This window comes from Musca autumnalis, unplaced genomic scaffold (assembly GCF_047663935.1).
Source record: "Musca autumnalis isolate F117 unplaced genomic scaffold, ASM4766393v1 scaffold_2, whole genome shotgun sequence".
NCBI classification, from domain to species: Eukaryota; Metazoa; Arthropoda; class Insecta; order Diptera; family Muscidae; genus Musca; species Musca autumnalis.
This window is the reverse complement of record NW_027411755.1, coordinates 99,595,316-99,618,953: the sequence shown is the minus strand read 5'-3', so window position 1 is coordinate 99,618,953 and position 23,638 is coordinate 99,595,316. Positions and strand designations below refer to the sequence as shown.

At 32.7% G+C, this 23,638-nt stretch overlaps 1 protein-coding gene across 4 annotated transcripts in view; it reads right to left on the bottom strand.

Annotated features, from left to right (window-relative positions):
• Utx (Utx histone demethylase) overlaps positions 1–23,638 on the bottom strand; it is a 420,122-nt gene that overhangs the window by 75,670 nt on the left and 320,814 nt on the right. For all 4 annotated transcript variants that reach the window (XM_073968616.1, XM_073968617.1, XM_073968619.1 and 1 more), the window contains 2 exons: positions 6,529–6,948; positions 608–817 (listed from right to left, as the gene is read on the bottom strand). In XM_073968616.1, the coding sequence (XP_073824717.1) occupies positions 608–817; positions 6,529–6,948 (630 nt within the window). The remainder of the gene's footprint in view (positions 1–607; positions 818–6,528; positions 6,949–23,638) is intronic.

Genomic DNA, 23,638 nt, shown 5'->3' with positions numbered 1-23,638 from the left:
ATATCTCTCATTTACTCAGAATGTCACATCTCAAAAAATCGAGTTTCGAGAAAAACGCGTTTTACGTTACCCATTGAAATTGGGCTTCCCAACTTAAAAAGCTTATTACACAAAAAATAAAATAAACTTTTGTATCACCATTTGTAAAGAGCTACCCAGATATCAGTACTAACTCTGTGCTTAAGACAAAAATGAATTAAAGGCTTCATTAATTAAAAAAAAAAGTTTTTTATTGATTTATGCCAAACTCGTAGAAAATAAGCTGTAAGTCGTTATAGATGTGTACATGAAAAATTGACACAAGATAAAGTAGAAGACATAGAAAAAATAGAAATTGCCACTCTTTGAATTAATCAGCGATAAGCTGAATAGCGATTGCCGTTATGTCTTCTTTACTCAAAAGCTGCTTTGGTAGCCAGGAAAATGTTTGATGTCAAAAAAGGAGTTTAATCTATAAAATGGGTTCGACAAAATTGTAGCAAGCGCACGCTAGAATTTTGATTTCGGTAACATGTTTTCTCTTTCCACTCATCGCAAATTTCGAACAAAAATTTGGGTACTTGGAAATATTTTAAATGTGCATAAATGCAATTAGATTTTCACTTACTTTAGCAACTCGAAAAGCTTTGGATCGGAAACTCGTATATTTCGTGCAAGGTTCCAGCTCAGATGAACCATTGGAACAATGCTTTTGAAATTCTGAAGCTTATTCCACTCATATCTTTCTACAGCTAGTGAATATTGACGAGCTGTAAGAGGGCCAACATTCCATGCAATATTATTACACCATCCAACAGACTGCACCCAATGCACACAACTGAAAGGATAAATTAGAACCAAAGAAAAATACATATTAATATACATATAAATTTGTTTAATTCACTGTGATTAATGGAAATACCTAAAACAATATAACTTAAAATCATTATTATGTAATATAACGCCTCGAGTATGGAAATCAACTATAGTCCAGATGCGTTGACAGTTGCCAAAGTTGCTTTACAGAAGGGAACTGGCAACTGACGTCGCCAATTTCAGTTGCGTAATGAGCATTTTTTGGCAACTGTTCTTTCGCTGTCGCTTCTCACAATTTTATAGAAAATAAGTTAATTTGGAGATTTATTTTTTACAAAATACTGTAACTTCAAATCTTTTTGTGGCAAAAATTAATTTAAAATCGCAAAAAAAACTAAATTTTCAAAAATTGATTTTAGAATTGGCTGTAGTCGGTACCTAACTTGCGTTGGACGTGAAATTAAAGGAAAATATGTACAATTGAGTGTAAATAAAGAGGATATGTACTTATATATCCAGATAAATGTGCACTACGATAAAGAGACAAAAATTAAACATCACTACCACTTTTCCCCATTTAAAATATAATTAATCAAATACAACATTTTATTCCATTTTAAAGTGGTATGTGCCAGTCTTTTGACTACATCGCCTTAACAAAATGCAATAAAGCTGAATGAAATCTCCTTTTATTGTGCCTGTTTACCTTTTCTTTCTAGTGGACAAACTAACGAAAAACCGTTTCGTTTAGCAACCGAAGTTGTTTGCTTTCCGCAACACAAATTTGTATGGGTCGACTACGTCTTGCCACTGTCTTCGAGTGGCAAATTGGTATTATGGAACCTGACGCTAGCAAATTCAGTTGCCCAATTAGTATTTTTTGCAACTGTTTCATTTCTTATGAAATTGTATGTGGTAATCACAAATGCCACATACAATTTCTTAATAAATAAACGTGAAATTTAACATTTTTGAAAATTTTTATTTTTTGTTCATTATTGTCAAATATTTTTAACAATATCACTGTTTAAATCATTAATAACAATAATTTAAGGTACATGAATTCATATCTTTGATGACGGTTTGTGGTGTAGCTTTTGGCGAAATTCAAGGGCATACAAGAACAGACTTAGCAGCTTTCACTTCTGACATTATATTTTTAGTTTGTTTAGCAGTAGTTTTGTTGGTCAAAGAAAGGCGCTCCCATCAGTAAAGATAACATGTTATCGGCAAATTTTATAGGTGGCTTTACTTAATACATCAAGGGATACAAAATCTACTCTATTCATCCATCGCAGAGCGCTCGTGGAGGGGTATCCATGACAATAAAAGAAACTCTGCAGCACTATGAAGACATAAAAATTGAGACTGAAATGTTCCAAATTGCAGCAGTTAAATTAATTTCAAAATTAACAATACATTCAAAATTGCAGCAATATACTCTCCACCCGGACATGTCATAAAGCGATTTAATAGATTTTTTATAGTAAAAAATATTCCAAATACATACACAAATATTGAAAACTGTGTGGAATTGTCTTCAGATCAATCTCCTGTCATTTTGACTGTTGGTGACAGGATTATCGAGAAACCTCTACCACCAATATTATCAAAATATAACACTAAGTGGGATCTATTCAGACTCCTACTCGATCGCAAAATCAGCCTAAACTTTTCCCTAAAAACAAAAGAAGATACAGATGATGAGGTTGAAGAACTAATCCTAGCTATTCAAGAGTCTTGCTGGGAAAGCACACCTGCAAGAAATTACAACAATAACGGAGGTAAAAATTATCCAAAAACAGTGAGAGATCTAATATCAACAAACGCAAGGCAAAACTTGGCAGAAAAACGGAACACCGGAAAATAAGCGAATTTTGAATCAATTAACTACGCAATTAAATCACCTAATGAAAGCCACTGAAAACAGACAAATGACTGACTAACTTAGCAAATTCACAGCTACTAAGGAAAGTAACTACAGTATTTGGAAAGCCACTAAGCACTTAAAACAAGTTAAGCAAAAGATACCGCCAATTAAAAACACTAATATAATCTGGATCAAAACGGATAAAGGAAAAGCAGAGCTTTTTGCCACACATTTCGAAGGTATATTCAGCCCGCCGCCTAGACAATGGACAGATGAAGTAACACGAATTATTCCAAAATTCGATACTGAGGCTATCGAAAAAGTTACATTCGGGGCAATGAAAACGGTCATTGATAAATACATATCAAATAAAAAATCGCGTGGAAAAGTCCTAAAGAATCTCACAGAAAAGGCTATTCGTAAACTAATGTATATAATGAATGCTTGCTTTAAGCTTACCTATGTATCACTGCAAATGATCTAAAATCGTACCGCCCAATATCACTGCTCCCAATATTATCAAAAATATTTGAAAAGCTTCTTGTCAAACGCTTAAAGAACATATGTTTTAGAATAAATTTGATTCCATCTCACCAACTTGGTTTCAGAGAAGTACATACTACAATACAGCAAGTTCATAGAATTGGTAGTATAGCCGGAAAAGCAACAGACAAAAAAAAAAGAATTTGATAAGGTGTGCCACGAAGGCCTTCTCTACAAATTACATAAATATTTACCAGTACAATTTTATGAAGTATTAAAATCCTATTTAAAAGACCGCTTTAAAATTAAAACAGAATACTCTTTTCTTAAACAAATAAAAGCTGGTGTGCCCCAAGGAAGTGTCCTTGGCCCACTTCTCTATTTGATATATACTTGGGATAAGGGCATATCCCGATGATACCAATGTAGCCACATTTGGAGATGATACTGCAATATTAGCATGCGGTGAAACTGTAGAGCTTGCTACTTACTAACAAATTTAAAAAAAAACCCTGTCGTGAATTGGACAAAAAATGGACAATACTATTAAATGAAACCAATTATATCCATATGCTTTTCACAAACAAAAGCAATATACAACCATCACCTTTGATAAAAATTCTATATGCTAATACACCAAAGTATCTAGAGATGACGCTAGATGCGAATCAAGTGGAAGGAACACATCAAGAAGAAAGTTCAAGAAATAAAAATTAAATTGAACCAACTAAAATGGATATTCGCAACAAAATCCAATGTCTCTATTACTAATAAAATTCTTGTCTACAACCAAATAATAAAACCCATATGGAATTCAACTTTGGGGCTGTGCAAATGTAAATGATATCCAAAAGTTCAAAAAATTTCAAGATAAAATATTACGATCCATTGTCAAAGCTCCTTGGTATATACGCAATACTGATCTACATAGAGATCTTGGCGTAAAACTAGAAACAAACGCAGACGTATGCCAACAAAATCCATCATCATAAAAATATTGATATGAAGAATATCTGCTACGAACATATGGAAGGAAATATTAGTAGACTAAGAAGAACTCGTCCATTGGATTTAGTTTAGATGTTAGTCTATTTCAATATAGTGAAATTATTGAATTACAGTCGAAATCGCTTATAACGTCGTCGTCATATCGCTTATAACGACGAAATCCAAAAGTCCCGAATTTCTGCCCATTATATTCCACACAAATAAATATCGCGTATAACGTTATCGGTTGTAACGTCTGGTTTTTTGTGAAATATTTGAATTTTGCTATAGGTTATAACGTCGAACCATACGAAGAAGAAAAAATTCTCTCAATATTTTGTTGTATGCATATTTTTTGGACACCTGAATTACGACTTACATGTAGGCGGTCTCAAGCCAATTAAGCTTAAATTTTTGGCACCCAATGTCACATCTGTTTTATAACCCATGGACCAAGATGTACTGAAATTATTAAAATTGCGTTGTGGAATCGGCAAATATCCACTATACTGGCAACAACAGAAAAGGATCATAGTACGAAATTAAATGCGTTGGATTCCGTGTTATTGTTACATGAAGCATAGAAATATGTAGGAAGTATGTATGTATTGCTAATTGTTTTCATCAAGCGGGATTGTTAATGGTCCTTTGAACGATTCTGAAGACATTTGTCCTCATTCTCATTTTTCCCAACACTTAGAAGATATTGATGAATTAGTTGCCATCGATGACAATGTTTTCACAACTGTCATGTATAATTACGACATAATATTAGAAGTTTTAGATGAAGGCAATTGTAACGAAGAGATTTACAGAACGAGAATTCCAATTACCGTCAGTGTCAGAGGCGTGTCTAGGTGTAGAAACTTTTCAAAGTTTTATTTACTCAGAAGATGCTACAAGCAAAGAATGTGTTTTGGAAACCACTTCAAAACTCAGATCTGATTTAAATGCTGGAATTCAAAGGCCTAAACAAAAAAGACTATTTTAAATATAACCATATACTATATTAAAATACGTTATCTCCTGAAGAATGAATTTAATATCGTTATTTTTATTATTTTGTTTTTAAGTCATATATACGTATGTATATAGAATAAAAAAGTAAAAAAAAATGCATTGAGTTTATTTATTTACTTAATAAAGCAAGGTATTTATACCCAAAAGTCACTATACATAATATAAACTTTGTTCAAGAAATAAAAAGTTTTTACAATTTTTACGACTTTTACACATTTTACCCGAAAACCCGTTCCCGTACACAAAAAAAGTTGTAAAATGTTCACTTCTCATTAAACAAAAATGGCGATGAATGACGCTCTCTTTAAAAACTTTTTACTCGACAAATTTGAGCGTGTAAAAAATAGTAACATGGATGCCGGCATCTGATTGGCTGGTACGCCGACTTTGACATTTATTCCAGCTTTTTTGACTTCTTTCCATTTTTGCGTTCCCGAAATTTTTGAAAAAACTTTTGTGTGACAATAGTTTTACTATTAAAAAGTACGCGAACAAAGCTATAATTTCTCCTCTTTAATAATTATCGTTTATAACGACTATCGCTTATAGCGTCCGATTTTGGTCGGTCCCTTAACCGACGTTATAAGCGATAAGCGATTTCGTACTTAATCAACACAAATGTAAAAATATGTTATTTATACATGTATAATAGAATAATATTACTTGATGGGTCTTGAATTCAGTTGTAATAAATGGAAATATAAAAATTTTGCGGCGGCAACTTGCAATTAAGTATTCAACATGGTTGTTTTAAATATTAAAACAACAACAATGGGATTAAGCCAGACTATTTTGAAAAAATCAAAATTGTTACAGCTATCCCAATAAAAAACGCTACCAATGTTCTATTTGAGAAACACTGGCACGATTTGTGTATGGTTATGGCTAGAAAAAGCTACCAACAACATTTTTTCAACACTGAAAGAAGGTTTGCGTTGTTTTGCAAACACTTTCGTCAGGGTTGTGTGAGGTTGCCAAAGAAAAACTTCTTATTGAAGTTTTTTCTTGGTTCACCTTCATACTTCGAGCTGAGGATTGATGCTTGGGTATAAAAAGTTTTTTGTTGAAGAAGCGATTGAATAATAACTTCGGTGGAGAATATCCACAAACAAAAACCAAGGGAACTGATGAGATCCTGTGGCGAGGATCGAAACTAGTCTTCCCTGCCTTACCCCTTGGCGAACAATACCAAACCTTCTCCACTAATAAATTAGTTGTTTTAAATATTAAAACAACAATAATGGGATTAAGCCAGACTATTTTGAAAAATCAAAATTGTATCAGCTATCCCAATAAAAAACGCCACTAATGTTCTATCTTTTTCTAATATGTTTATCAAAAAGAAATTAAGCTGTTATAAATGCAATATTTACCCGGCATTGACCCACACCAGATCACCAGGACGTTGTATAAATCTGTAGACTGGAATATTTTCTTTATACAGATCATCTAATACTGGCCACCACGATCCGTGTAAATAGCTTATATTATTTTGTTCACATAAATTGTGAATGCCTCCCCAATATGCATCAGGAACTGCAAACCATTCACAATCTCCGGGTCCGATGTTAATATTTATTGAACAAAAATTGTTGTTTTCTTGATGACCCGGTGTCCTACTACCTGGAACTTTCATGTAAAGTTGAACTGTATTCATGCCTAATATAACATGACCAACATGGGAGAGCATATTAGCGGCTGATATTACACGACCAAATGCAGGTAATTTTTGAAGTTCAGCTAACTGTGGCCTCCATTTTCGCTCATCAGATAAATCGACGTTTGTTCCAAACCTAAAAATAAAGTAAAAATAAATATTTAAGAAAGAATATATTTGCAAGAACTTGTAAAAGCTTTCAAATTTATAAATCAAAAACTGCAAAACTTTTGGTTTTGAATGTTCTAGAGCATAGCTATTGTTATATAACATATTGCTAAGTATGTCCCTTCGTAACTCTAAAACCACACGTAGAAACATTCAAACAAAACTTTCACAGCTTTTGAGAGAAAACGGAGATTAAGGAGTTTCTTCACCTCCGCAATCTCCCAAAAGCTGTGAAAGTTTCGTATGAAAGTCTCAACGTGTGGCTTTAGAGTAAGCAAGTAGAATTTATTTCTTATAGCACGAATGATTGAACTTTTCCTATTATTCAATTTAAATATAAAAATGTCACACAATTATATTTTTAGGATTTTTTTAAATCATATAAATTCAAAACGGAAAAATTTAAATTAAATTTAAACTTTCACCAATAGACACATAACCGATAATCAAATTATACATTGTTTTTTATTGAGTCTATAGATAATGCAAATGTACTTACAGACTAAATTTACATATATACAATTTCGATTAGATGTTGATTATGTACATATTTAAAAGCAATATTATCTTTCGTTTAAAACTGACTTTGCTTTCAGATAAATCGATTTTTTTGAATAGAAGTATAAGACTGCGTAGTGTATCATAATTAGTATAATTAGTTTAAAAATATTGAGGTTGAAGTGGTTGGAATTTTCTGGTTCATCTGTTGGGAACATTTACTAAGATTCTGCTCTAATCAGATCTGTATAAAAGGTTCCCCGAACAACATTTAGTACCAACGTTATATGACGGCTTTTCAATGCTGGCAGTTTAATCAGTTTAAACCTTGTTTCATACGAGGGTAGTGTTTGGTGGTTCCACCTATGATGACGCAAGCAAAACAGCAGATTTTTTTTTAACTGTTTCAATTGGAGTATATAGTATAATGTCGATCCCAAATTATTGCGCCTTTTTCAAGAATACAGCATACAAAATATATAAACAGATTTTTAATAATAAGTATCCGGAAATTCTTTACCCCGCCGTTTCATAAAACCTAAACCGCCATGGGCTTTATTACCCATGAAGTTTATATGCAATTAAACGGTGATCCGATAAAATACTCAAGTCCTGAATGATTCTACGGTTTCCAGTTTGTCGTTAGCGAAATAATATTAAATAATAATAATTAAAACTCGATTAAACTAAAACTAAAAAAATTATCCAAATCAGTTTGAAGCAAATTTTGTTCAGTGGAGTGGAGTGAATGAAATATCTTCACATCCTTAATATATTACAATATTTAATACCCTATACAGATGGCAGCGTTAATTTGCATTAAGAACTATATTTAAATTTGCCCTGACAGACGACAGTTTCTGCATTTACGATACAGCTGATTGCTGGTAAACAACTTTTTTGTTGTTGCTCTCTCCCTCATATGAACATGGGCTCTCTTTTACGGTATTGCCATATTGAAATACCTAAATGCCCTTTAAATTCAGTTTCATTTTGTGCATTAAGAGTGTGGATAATGCACGAATTAATTCGAATTAAGGCAGTTAGTGCACATTAAGGCTGTCGTCTGTCTAGGGTATAACATTCGTTGGTAAATCATTTATAAATAGTGTGAAAAGGATAATGGTGTCCAAAATGAAAATGAGAGAGCATAGGGGACGGATACTCAAAAAACACTTAAAGAAAGCATGTGTAACCATTCAGTGACATATATGATAGGGACAAGTGAACGACTAAGAGTATAAATGCATATTCTTTTAATTAGTATTGAATAATTGATAGTTTCGTGTTTTGTTGATCATACTTAAAAAAGAGATAAACAAAAAAAAAAAAAAAAAAAAAAAATAAAAAACTATATAAATGAAATTTTGCATGATAGAATTGATATGGAATTAAATTAATAGGCATGAGGATTGGATTATGCAAAATTAAAACTTCTGTATTTATTCACAAATGAAGGAATTGTTTGGAAAACAAATTTGAGTTACCGACAAAAACCGTTAAAGTTTAAACGCAAAATTATGAAGGAAAAGTTCAAATAAAAGTTGACAACACTGTTGCTATCGGTAGAACTTTACGACTACTTTTTATTGGTCGCTAACTTAACGAAAAATATCGTCAATTACCGAATTTATAAGCATTTTAATTTTAACGATTTTTGTCGATAACTAAAAAAAATGAGTTGGAGAATTGCACTACTGAGATTAGGATTGATATTATCTTGAATTAAAATTTCTTTAGAAAACTCATTGCAACATTTAAACAAATAATTTTGAATATATTAGAAAATTATTTTTTGTTCGCATTAAATTTGAAAACTTTGGAAACATAATAATTATTTCGTTCAGTGTTAAAAAGAAAATTACGCGCACAATTGCGCGTGTGTCCTTTCGTTGAACTCTCGCCAACGACTGGTACTTACTCTCATTTGAATTTCTTATTCTCTGTTGTTACGACAACGTGCATGCGTAAATCCAGAAAATTTATTTTTTGTTTGATTTCCTAACCCCTACTTCTTTTCCATTTGATCCAAAAACCTTATATATGAAATTTTGTGGCGATCGGATAGCATTAACCCGTGCCCAACCTAGCGATTTTTGTTTCCATAGTAAGTTGTATGGAGCCAAATGTGCATTTTACGATCGATGAAAAAACTTTAACCGTTCATTATTGTGGCTAAAAAACGATTTCTACAAAAAAATTGAAAATCGGATCGGATGTTGATATAGCTATATAGGGCCCAAAATACCTAAAATTGGAGCTAACAAAAAATTGTAAAATTATACCAATATTTTGTTTTTACCGTTAAAAAGGTTTCGTGAGGGAGCGTTCGTGTTCGTACCTCTTCTCAAAGTAGCTGTGTTTGTGCGTGAAATTGCATAAACAGTTTGGTCCGTGCTCGTGTATGTTCGTTTCCAAAGTTTTAGGCACGCGCCAATCTACTATGGAGCAGAAGAATGAACATCCCGCATAAATCTGATAAAGCCATAAGTTTAAAACTAACAAAACTTTTGAAAGATTACGAGCGGTGCCCAAAAAAAAGTTGATTCATTGAAGGAACTGTTTGACACCTCCAGTTTAGAACATAAGAAAATTCTCTATATGCTATAATTATTGTCCGATCGATGAACAAACTTTACCAGTTCATTATTGTGGCTAAAAACGATTTCTACAAAAAAAAATTGAAAATCGGATCGGATTTTGATATAGCTATATAGGACCCATATCGGCAAAATATTAGAGCTAACAAACAAAAAAAATTTTTGTGGTCACTTATGGTGACCACTGTAATTTTGTTTTGATGAGTTTTTGGCTAGCGGTATTCAAACCAAATAAATAACAACAACAAAACAGACCTCAAGCTCAAAAAACTTGTATTTTTATTGCAAATAGAAAGGTCGAAGAAATCAACAAAAACTAGGTATTCAGCATGTACATTTGTACATATCTACACACATACAAACAACTCGCTCGCACACATACAAACAAAAGCGTTAGTTATATGTGAAAGCCATATAACCAGCACAGCACATTTGCCTATGCAACTGTAGAAACAAAAGCTGCAACAATGTATTTTCAGCATAACTTTGGATTACATTGTTGCAATGTCTTAATATCAATCCTTTGATTGAACCGTTCATCTTATGAATTGTTTATGTTTATTTGAAAAGACCACCATCAGTGGCTAAACATTAAACCAAACGGCCACCATCAGTGGCTACTGTTTATTAAATTGCAACTGAGATTGTTTACTCAGCTGCATAATTAAATTCTGATTTTCCCACGTCAAACAAAGAACTTAAGATTCGATTCTTTGGAAATAAAGAGCGTATTAATTTTAAGAATTCAGTCTGTTAATGTACTCCTAACAATACGGTTGTATAATACCGCATTGAATAAAAAATAAAACGTATAAAAAAGTAAATTTTTTGTCTTTTTATTTAACTGGCGTTCCGTTCCTTTGCTCGAAAAAAAGTGATAATTTTTTTTAACAACTTGCTCGAAAAAAGTGACAAATTTTTTTTTTTACAAAAAAAAATTTTTATTGTGAAAAATAAGAAACACATTGATGTGACGTGAATTACAGCATAACATACATACAAACAGAAGTTAAATTGTTCAACATAAAACACAAAACTAGAATTGTGAATCAGAAAACAAAACGTTTAACCAAATTTTTATATACACCCAAATTAACTAAAGTTAAAACCACATATACTCACTCAACAAACTAAAATTTACAAATAGTTAAAAACTTGTTAATTTAAAACTTACAAATTAAAGTGTTAAAACATAAAGTTGAAGAATTAAAACTTACGCCTAAATTAACAAAAGTTAATACCACAAAGAATTGTGCCTAAAATCTACAGAATTAAAACTTAAAATCTACGATAAATAAATGTTAAAAACTAGAAATTATAATTGACCTACTTGAATATAAAAGTTGAAAAATCAAAAACATAATAAAAAAATCTCTCCACCTAAACCTAACCAAAAAGATAATTGCCTAACTGTAAAACAACATTTAAGAAGAATTAAATAAAACAACGACATGGCACTATCATTACCCGAAGCGCTCAGAGAAGCGCGCAATATTCCAGTGTTTAATGGTACCGGAGAGTACCTGTTATCAAACTATCTAAGAGATGTAAACATAGTACTCTCACTAATACAAGAAGAACATAGGCCGATAATTACAAACATCCTAGCTAACAGATTGCAAGGAAAGGCACTGCAGGCGGTGGAAACATTGATGCAACCAACATGGGATCAGATAATCACGAAACTGAAGAAGTGATCGTAGATGTTCCGCTTGAATTTAACAGGGCTGGCGAAACCATGTCAGTAAAATTAATAGAGTTAAAAAACCGTAACTTCGATTGTATCATAGGAAACAATGTTTTATTGCCAATGGGGGTAATAATAGACCTTTTAAATAAACAACTGGTGATCGACAATACTAGGGTATCTTTAATAAATAATCAACCTCCAATAAATTATGAACAAATAACCATATTGGAGATTCAGCACCTGGAAACCTGTAGTATTAAAGTACCAGATTATATAAGTACCGAAGAGGGGAATAGGTTGGATAAGTTTTTATGTAAATTTAAAAACACGTTCTATTTAGAGGGGCAATCCTTACCTATGACCACGGAAGTAAAGCATACTATTGCAACAACATCAGATAAACCGATATTTTCAAAAATTTACAGATATCCAAAAATGCATGAGAAAGAGATAGAAAGACAGATTAGGGAAATGCTAGACCAGGGGATAATAAGACCGAGTAAATCGCCTTATAATTCTCCGCTTTGGATAGTACCCAAGAAAGTTGGAGCGGACGGTATTCAAAAATGGCGTTTAGTTATTGATTACCGCCAACTAAATTCCATAACTGTCGATGATAAATTCCCAATGCCCAATATCGATGCATTATTTGATAAACTGGGTAGGGCTCAATACTTCTCAACCATTGACTTGGCGAAAGGTTTTCATCAAATAATGATGGATGAAAGGGATATACCTAAAACTGCATTTTCTTCACCTATGGGACATTTTGAGTATATCAGAATGCCCTTTGGTCTGAAGAATGCACCTGCTACGTTTTAAAGAATGATGAACCATATTCTAAGGGACTATATTAATAAGATTTGTGTTATATATATGGACGATATACTTGTTTTCTCAACCTCGCTGGAAGAACACTTTGATAGTCTAACAAAAATTTTTAATGTTCTGCAAAAACACAATCTTAAAGTTCAATTGAACAAGTGTAATTTCTTAGCCAGAGAAACAAATTTCCTGGGACACCAAGTTACATCGGAAGGCCTAAAGCCATGTCCTAGTAAAATAGAATCCATAAAAAGGACTCAGATACCGGATACCCAAAAGAAAATAAAATCCTTTCTGGGACTTACTGGTTATTATAGAAAATTCATAGAAAACTACTCACATATAGCATCACCAATTATAAAGTACCTTAAAAAAGGAGCAAAAATAAACACTAACGACCCTTTATACATTAGAGCATTTGAAAAACTGAAACATATGATAACACATCCACCAGTTTTGGCTTATCCTGATTTCGAAGAAAAATTTGTAGTCACTACTGACGCTAGTAATGTTGCCTTAGGTGCGGTATTAAGCCAAAAAGGTAAACCAATTTGCTTCGCTAGTAGGACTCTAAATGACCATGAAAGAAACTATAGTGCTATAGAAAAAGAGTTGCTAGCTATAGTTTGGGCCACTAAATATTTCAGGCCTTATTTATTTGGCACAAAATTTTTGATTCGGACAGACCACCAACCCCTAAAATGGTTAGCCTCTCTAAAGGAACCAAATTCTAAGTTGATACGATGGCGAATCAAATTATCGGAATACGACTTTGACATTGAATATGTAAAAGGCAAAGATAATAAGGTAGCCGATTTTCTTAGTCGATTGGAAACAAGCGATGAAAATATGGGATACTTTGACATTAGTCCATTATTCCTGATATCTGAAGATTCCATGCCTTCAGAATCTGACTTTATTCTCAAAAGTGAAGGCATTGTTAATAAATATAGAACTCAAATTAGAATTCTGAATGAAAAACCTTGTCAGTATATTACTAAATATGGAAAATACCATATTTTATACCTAGATATACAAGACCTCCAAAACGCAGAATACTTAGGGAACATCCTAAAAACTCACATAAAAAAGGGAAAAATTGGCATATATTCTGAAGTAAGTAATGATCTATATATTTACTTCGAGACAATGATTAAGAGCCTGTTCGCTGATAATCAGCAACTAAAATTCGTTAAATGTGAAAAACTAGCTATGGACTTAGAAACAGAAGAAGAATTGTATGACGTTATAAATAACACCCATAAAAATACTAACCATAGAGGAGTCATTGAGAATTTTGAGGAAATAAGATATACATACTTTTATCCTAATTTGATCAAGTTTGTAAACAAGTTTATTAATGCGTGCAAAATTTGTAATGAAAACAAATATGACAGGAAGCCATATAAAAAATTATTTAATCATACGGTCACCCCTGATAGACCTAACATGATTGTCCATATGGATATATTCCAGGTCGAGAAAGTTGGGTTTTTAACCACAATAGATAGATTTACAAAAATGGGGTCAGTCCATAGGCTTCAAGACAAAAATATGTCGACAATTAAAATAAAACTCGAAGAGAGAATTGCTCTTTTAGGGAAACCTGAACTCCTTATAATGGACAATGAATTTAACAATGTACTAATCAAGCTATTTTGTGATGAAAATAGCATCGAAACTCATTTTACCACTCCTCATTCTCATACTGGAAATTCAGATATCGAGCGGATGCATTCCAGTTTACTCGAACACATTCGAATACTTAAAAGGGAAGATGAAAATATGGACATAGAAGAATTGGTAATAAGGGCAATAGGCTTCTACAATAACACTATTCATTCTACGACTAATCAAAAACCAATGGACTTTTTAAACCAATCTAATTTAGACTATTCTAAAATAGCCGAAAGAATGATCAACAAGAAGAAAAATGCCATAAACAGAATTAATGAAAAACGAGAGGATATTCCTCAATATGCGGGAAGAGTTCTGTATATGAAAAACCCAATAGCACAAAGGCAAAAAACGGCCAAACGTTTCGTTAAATACACTTTCACTAACCCTAATAAAGTCGACTTAACAAATATTAAAAGACCCTTAAAATCATTTACAGATAACACGGATAATATTCCTGGTCCTGTGGATGTTGGCATTAGTGTCTAATGTCGCATGTGTTGTGCAAATCAATAAAATCGAAACCGAAGTCGGATATACCATTCTCCAAGGAGAACCAATGAATGTCATCACCAATTTTACCGAATTGATACATATAATCCACTTAAATGACTTTCGTGATACTATTCAAAAGTTGAAACTAAGCGTTTCACAATCTTTTAATGTTAATGACGGATGGATTGTTTTGAATTTAAACAAGAAAATTAATGAATGTGAACATTTACTAGAAACATTAGGGAAGCATGTAAGCAACAAAAGAAGCAAACGTGGTCTGATAAACGTCGGCGGTAGGGCAATAAACTGGATATTCGGAAATATGGACGATCAGGACAGAATTCGAATTGAAGGTCATCTGGAAAATATAGATTTTAATCAAAAGAATATGATCAATAACTTGAATAAGCAAGTAAAATTTAACACAGAAATGCAATCATACCTGCAAAATATACGCTTAGTTTTGGAACAGAATAAATATTGGTTCAATAAAACATATATTGGCTCGGTAGAAGAGTCTATAAAATTGACAAAATACAACAATTTAATGCTTCTGATTAACGAAGTTAGAAAGAAAATTGAACAAATTCAACAAAATATTATAATGTCGAAATTCGGTATTACAAACAATTTCTTCTTAACGAATGATGAAATTGACCATTTTAAAATTGATAATTTGAAGTTACAATATATGAAGAGTAATTTAGGTACAAGAGTCAACAATCATATTTGTTATATCAATACCGTCATTTTCAGAAACGACATATAAAACCCACATGTTGTTGCCTATCCCTGATCGGCATGGCTTAGAAATCAACGTCCCAATTACCAAAACAATTAATGTCAATAATATAATCTATATAGTAAAAAATGAAAATGTAATCAATAAGATGGAAATTGCGAATAAATGCATAACCAGCTTATTGAATTTTAAATATGATAATTGTACAAAAATAAAAATGAATATCAGAGAAATGTATGAAATGGATATAGGAAATTTGGTTATAATAAATGCTAATGACAGTTTATACGATTCATGTTCAAATTTCTCGTATCCATTAAAGGGACATTACCTCATAAGCTTTAATAATTGCGAAATTGCAATAAATAATTATAAAATTTTGAGGTTCGAAAGTCGATTTAATATAATAATACCCAACCTTAATGAGTTGCCAAATAATGTTACACAAATATTACCCAAAGTGAATTTTACAGATATTCAGGAAATAAAAAATGCAGTAGAAAATAAGAATTCTACTTATAACTTTTATATTATATATATTTTACTCATTATATTCATATTATATTACATATTACATAAATATAAAAAACATATGCTAATTCGAAGGGACTCGAATCTTAACGAGGGGGAAGTTATATGTGAAAGCCATATAACCAGCACAGCACATTTGCCTATGCAACTGTAGAAACAAAAGCTGCAACAATGTATTTTCAGCATAACTTTGGATTACATTGTTGCAATGTCTTAATATCAATCCTTTGATTGAACCGTTCATCTTATGAATTGTTTATGTTTATTTGAAAAGACCACCATCAGTGGCTAAACATTAAACCAAACGGCCACCATCAGTGGCTACTGTTTATTAAATTGCAACTGAGATTGTTTACTCAGCTGCATAATTAAATTCTGATTTTCCCACGTCAAACAAAGAACTTAAGATTCGATTCTTTGGAAATAAAGAGCGTATTAATTTTAAGAATTCAGTCTGTTAATGTACTCCAAACAATACGGTTGTATAATACCGCATTGAATAAAAAATAAAACGTATAAAAAAGTAAATTTTTTGTCTTTTTATTTAACTCGTTCGATCAAGTTGCACCTCATAAGTGAAGTTTACACACAAGCCAAAGGTTTAAACGATAAACACTTTGTTAAAAACTAAGAACAAATAGTTAAATACAAACAAGTTTTGTTATATTAACAAATACAAAATTAAATATTGAACACAAAATTGTAATTAAATACAAAACAGAATTACACAAAACAACAACTACAAATTAAATAAATAATTGAAAATTTGCTACTTAAACCTTATATCGCACTGGGATAAATTTGCCTAAAAATGAAAACTAACAAAAACTTACCTCTAGCTAAAATCTACAAAACACTGTACACAAAATACATTGAATTATTCCTAGAAAAGGTAAACCTAAAAATCTATTTTGAACAAACATCTAAATTGTGCTACTTAAAATCCTAAATCCTAACACCTAAACATTTTGTACATACACACACGCTCCACATAACTTGAATTGCCAATAAAACCAAACGTTGAAAAGTTATGGCTATATTACACCATATGCTTTTTCACATGTATCACATCTGGTCTGCATATTAGTATATTCAAAGTGAGTACATACATGTAAAAGAGCATATGGTGTAATATAGCCATTACAAAAATACATTTACACATACACACTTATCATTTCTAAAAGGGAAAACATAAAAAGGGCTTGTAACTATTCATTTTTGTCCATGTCGAGCCAGATCGTGCATTTTTAAATAATTCAAAAAGTTCAAAGTGATTGGTGAGACGAGAACTACAAAAATTATATGTTCGTTCATTACAGTGAACATATACTAATTGAACACCAAAAAGAAAATAAACAATAAAAAGCGCGAAAAATTCAGTGACACCCAACAAATCAAAAAAGTGAAAGAAATACAAAAATTATTAACAGAAAAGTGCCATAGAAATACAAAAACAAAAGTAAACACATTAAAGAAACAAGCCAAAAAAGAAGTGAAAAGAGAATAGTAAAAGGCAGCAAAATTCCAGTTAAAAACTGTGGAAATAACCAAACACAACAACAAGTGGCTGAACATAGAACAGCAAAAAGTGCAACAAATAATTTTCGAAATATCCAATAACAATAAAAGTGTGATGTGAGGGGTAGATAGAAAAACGCTGATTTGATAACCGAAAAATTAGTACAGTGGCTCAAAGTGTTTTTTATAAAAAAAGATGCAAATCAATTAAGTATTTCAAGAGAAAAGCATCAAACAATGAACAAAGAGTTATTCAAAAACAACAAATACAAAATCACGAACATATACAGTGGGACAAAGATACAGTTAACAGTGAAATGCAAAAGTGTTATCAATGCAAATACAAAAAAATACAACAACTACAGTACACAAACAAAACTGTGCAAATATACAATTGTAAAATAAATTTTACAACAAGATCAAACTACAAATCTAATTTACAAAAACGGTATGGTACGGTGCAAAGACTTTAAAAAAAAAACTATCAAAACAACTTCAGGCACCAACAAACAGAAGGAAGACGAGTGGAACATCGCTGGACACAACACCAAACATACACAGACACACATTCCCAAAAAGAGTGCAAAGTGAGTACGAATGAGTTTTTTTGTGTTTTAAAACGTGGAATCGAGAAAGGTCTGCATGGTGCGGCGAAATTTGACACCGACACTGTGCCTTTATATTATAAAAGCGCTATGTTTACATACAATTTGACACCCTTTGACACATTTGACCCAAATGATGACTGATGTTGACCCTTTTTTTGCTCGTGGCAGAATACACTAATACGTCCACACTTATACACATACATACAAAGCTCTAGATCTCTCTTTAAATAGTTGGAATTTGTGGAATTTTTTTCCAAAATTGGGAAAATTACCCGTGAATTGTTGTACTGAGAATATTTTTTCGGGAAAAATTCGAACGTCCGTCATTCGACTTGTGGAACTTCTGGACACCGAGTTGGAAACGAGGACGTCGGTGAGTGATCACACCATCCAATTTAAATTTGCCAAAATCGGCATGTAAAAGGCAAAAATTTAATTTTGTTTCGAGAGAAACAACTATTTACGTCTGTCAGCTGAATAGTTTGTTTACTAAACTGATAATATCAGCTGGTCTATTCTTCCAAAATAGTGGGTGTAAGGTTGCATTTATTAACACTCACTAGAACAGAGTTGCTTCAGATCGTAATAAACGAGATTTGTGTTAGGTTGGCAATGCCGTGTGTATTTGGTGTGTGTCTTTGATACACGTTATTAATACAAAACGACATGAACCACCCTGTGACAAGTCGACTGAATTATGAATCCGAGGAAGTAACCCCACGAACCAGCATTAGTGCTTTCCGAGTAAATAAATTGCAACAATTGGAAAGAGCTAATGCTGAGCTGTCCAAAAAAAAAAAAAAAAAACGAGGAATATGAGAAAACATGTAACAAATTGAAAAGAGATATGGAATATCTGAAACAACAGTTACACAAACAAAACGAATCGTTTGAAACAGACGAAGATGAACGTCAACAAGAAGTAGGTCGTTTCAATACACAAGAATGCAATGCTAATTTAGAACAAGAATGGCAAGTCGCAAGCAGAAACAAGCGTTCTAACGAAAGCCCAGAACAACTTTGAATTCAAAGAAAGCAGCAACTAATTCCAAATATTGGTTAAGCAAAACACCACAATCGTCGAACCAGATTGCTTTTTTGGATCAGGAAGAAGCACAACCCAAAAAGAACCCCTAAGAACTGTAAAACCACCACCAATATACGTCGATAAAGTTTCTAATATCCAACCATTGCTTACCCTCTTATCTGAAGTAACCCCTGATCAATTCGATATGAAAACACTGCGAAATGAACAAGTAAAAATTTTACCAAAGTCTCATGAAGCATACAAAAAAAATGTTGAAGAACTAGAAAAGAAAGACACCGAGTTCTTCACTTACAAGCCTAAATGTGAAAGGGGATTCAAAGTAATACTAAGAGATATGCTTCCAAGTGTAAACATTCAAGATCTAAAAGAAGAGCTTTCCATAAAAGGACACGAAGTGACTAATATTTGGAACATTAAAAGTAGTTTTACAAAAAAGCCGCTGCATTTGTTTGAAGTGGAACTTGTGACAAAATCTAATAATAAAGATATATATTCCATCACCAGACTTATGGCGAATATTATCAAATTCGAACCTCCACGGCCCAAGAAAATTGTACCCCAATGTTCAAATTGCCAACAGTACGGTCATACCAAATCATTTTGTCGCAAGAAGCCTGTGTGTATAAAATGCGCTGGAAATCATGAATCAAAGTCATGTCCACGGAAAAACTGGGCAAATGAAGTAAAATGTGCTCTTTGTAATGGTAACCACCCCGCCAATTACAAGGGATGTGCAGTATACAAGCAAATATGCTCCCAAAACTTCCCATCACTAAGAAAAGGCAGAATGACTGAACAGACTCAAAATCAGCCTTCTACCAGCATATCACAACGTAATGATAATATCACATATTCGAAATCAGCCAGAACTGCCGTCATTAGGCAAAATACCCAACCCAAACATGACAACCAACAACAAACTCAGCCAAGTAATAAAATGTCTGAGGTGCAATATTTCTCAAAAACTTAAAAAAATTAAAAATGGATGATCTTAAAATAGTTTTCTGGAATGCAAATGGCTTGTCAAAACATGTATTAGAAATAAAAAGTTTCCTCCTATCTAATCAAATTGATATCCTTCTTATATCAGAGACACATTTTACTCATAAACACCATTTCTCAATGCCAAACTATAAGTTTTACCATGTGATGCACCCAGGTGGAAAAGCACGGGGTGGGTCAGGAATTCTTATAAACAAAAAGATAAAACATCACCAAGGAATACACTATTCTACTGAAGAAATACAAGCAACAAATATCGTAGTTCAAAGCATCCATGGGCCTCTTACTGTTTCATCGCTTTACAGCCCTCCAAGGCACACTATTAAAAAAGATCAATATATATATACTTACTTTAAAACCCTTGGCAATAAATTCATATCTTGTGGCGATTATAACGCTAAACACCCACTATGGGGATCTCGTCGTACTACTCCAAAGGGCAGACAGTTATACTTGGCTATAAAAGAATTAAACTTGAGAACAATATCCCCGAATTCCCCCACTTATTGGCCCACTGATCTTAATAAGACGTCCGATCTTATAGATTTTTGTGTTTCCAAAGGTAAACCAGCATCATCTGAAACGTGCAAAACCTCTCACGACTTATCATCTGATCACTCACCTGTCTTCCTTACCTTGCATTCTAAATACACTACACAAGATCAACCATGTAAACTGCACAATAAGAAAACAAATTGGCATTACTTTCGGTATCAAATCCGCTAAAATTTGAATTTGAAATTATCATTACAAACTGAAGAAGAAATTATAGACAGTGTCATCCAAAATGCATCATGTAATTCGACACCGAAAATAAGTCTTGAAAATCAACCACAAGTCCCCAATTCAATACAGAAACAATTTTCAGAGAAAAGGAAGGCTAAAAAGCGGTGGCAACAGAGTAGACATGCTGGAGACAAGCGAAAGCTCAATAAGTTAACTTCTGAATTACGAAAGCTTCTCAGGACCATTAATGACAGGCAAATCCAACAAGAAATTCAAAATTTGGGCCCGACAAAGTCTACTGATTATTCATTGTGGAAAATAACAAAAAAGGTAAAGAAGCAAGACAAAACAAACTATCCGGTACGTAAAGAAGACAATAATTGGACCAAAAGTAACGCGGATAAAGCCGCAACATTTGCCAGCTATTTACATACTGTATTTACACCAAATAACATCGATGATACACCTGAGCATATTAAGTCATACTTAAATCAAACCCACCAAATGGACTTGCCGATAAAAAATTTTATGAAAGCAGAAGTTGCACAAGCAATAAATACATTAAAATTAGCAAAAGCACCATTATACGATCTAATTACTGCCAAAATTCTAGAAGAACATCCACAAGAAGCGATTAAACTAATTACATTCATATTTAATGCTTGTATAACAAGAAATTTCATTCCCCCACAGTGGAAAGTGGCCCAAATCTCGATGATTTTAAAGCCAGGTAAGCCAGTGGATCAAGTAAAATCGTACCGACCAATTAGTCTTCTGCCTGTTCTTTCCAATGTATTAGAATCATTGTTTCTAAAAAGGCTATTACCTATCATTGAAGAAAAAGATTCAATTTGGATTCAGGAAAAATCATGGAACAATTGAACAAATTCACCGCCTTGTGGAAACAATCAACAATGCATTCGAATCAAAACAATATTGTACCTCAGCTTTTTTAGATATCTCACAGGCTTTTGATAAAGTATGGCATGAGGGTTTGCTATATAAAATCAAAAGATTACTTCCGATAAACTGCTTCTTGTTTATTAAATCATACCTACAAAATAGATATTTTTATGTACACGAAACAAACGAGATGAGCGAATTAAAAAGCATAAGAGCTGGCGTTCCGCAAGGTAGTGTTATGGGCCCAATTTTGTACCTCCTATTCACTTCCGACCTTCCACAATTAGAAACTGCTGTTATTGGTACTTTTGCTGATGACACAGCTGTATTAGCTGTCGATAAAAACCCTACAGCTGCGAGTAACTCACTCCAAAATTACCTTAATACGCTGTGCGCGTGGCTTAAACAATGGCGCATTAAGGCAAATGAGACGAAGTCTACTCATGTAACTTTCACGCTTATCCGTGGAACTTGCCCCCCTGTTCAGATGAATAGAATTGAACTCCCAAACAGCAAAGAAGTCAAATATCTTGGAATATATCTGGATCAAAAACTAAACTGGAATGTACATATAAAAACAAAACGTAAAGCCTTAAACATTCAAACCAACAAAATGAACTTCCTCATTGGAACAAATTTTCGAATGTCTCTTGAAAACAAGTTACTAATATATAAATGCATAATTAAACCTATTTGGACGTATGGCATCCAATTATGGGGAACAGCGTCCAATACAACAATAAAACTACTCCAGCAATTTCAATCAAAAACACTTCGTAAAATTGCAAATACTCCACAATACATAACCAATAAGCGACTACATGAAGAACTCGGCATGAGAACAGTCAAAGATGAAATAATACACCAACTACAAACTAAGAATCGAGTCACACCCAAACTATCTTGCAGCCAATTTGATGACAAACCCAGAAACTTTCAGAAGACTGAAAAGAACAGCGCCTCAAGATCTCATGTAAAATATAACTTGGCTCCTATAATACATCTAATATTATAAAATAAAATTGTAACGTCATTTTTAAATATAATGGATCGACCACTGGGTGGGTCCCATTGAATTAAATAATGATAAATAGAATTAAGACTAATGTAAATATCAAAGTATTAGATAGAAAGCATTAATAAATAGCAATTTAAAAAAAAAATTGTCTGTCCGTCCACAGTGGGAACTTTGTATAATTGAACAGCCATAATTCAAAACACATTTTTGAAGCTATATTGAAGAAAAAGACATACATATTCTCAGACATTATATTATATACATATATTCAGACATTTTGTGGAATATTTTGCATACCAACAAATATACATAGCGTTTATATGCAAATTTTGGCGCAACTTTTTAACAACCAGAAGAGGAAGGCAAACAAATCGATAAAAACCATCTTAGGACACATTACTTTCCCAGCAAAATTTGAAGGAAAGGGTTCCATGCGATGACGTGATTTCATGGCATCTTTTGCATTGGTTCAAACGAAGTCGCGAAAGATCCGATCTTTTCATTAGCATTTGAACCAATGCAAAGGAAGTAGTGAAAGATCCGATCTTTTCATCAGCATTTGAACCCATGCAAAGGAAGTCGTGAAAGATCCTATTTTTTCATCAGCATTTGACCCTATTCCATCGATCCAATAGAGACGAATTTTGTGTTTTTTGTTTATACACATTTTTCTAAATATATAAGATTAATTACACTGTACTGCAGTGGAAATTTGCAGGGGTTCTGATGCATAAATTCGGTATTGTGGGAGTCTATGGAAGACGAAAATACCTTTGG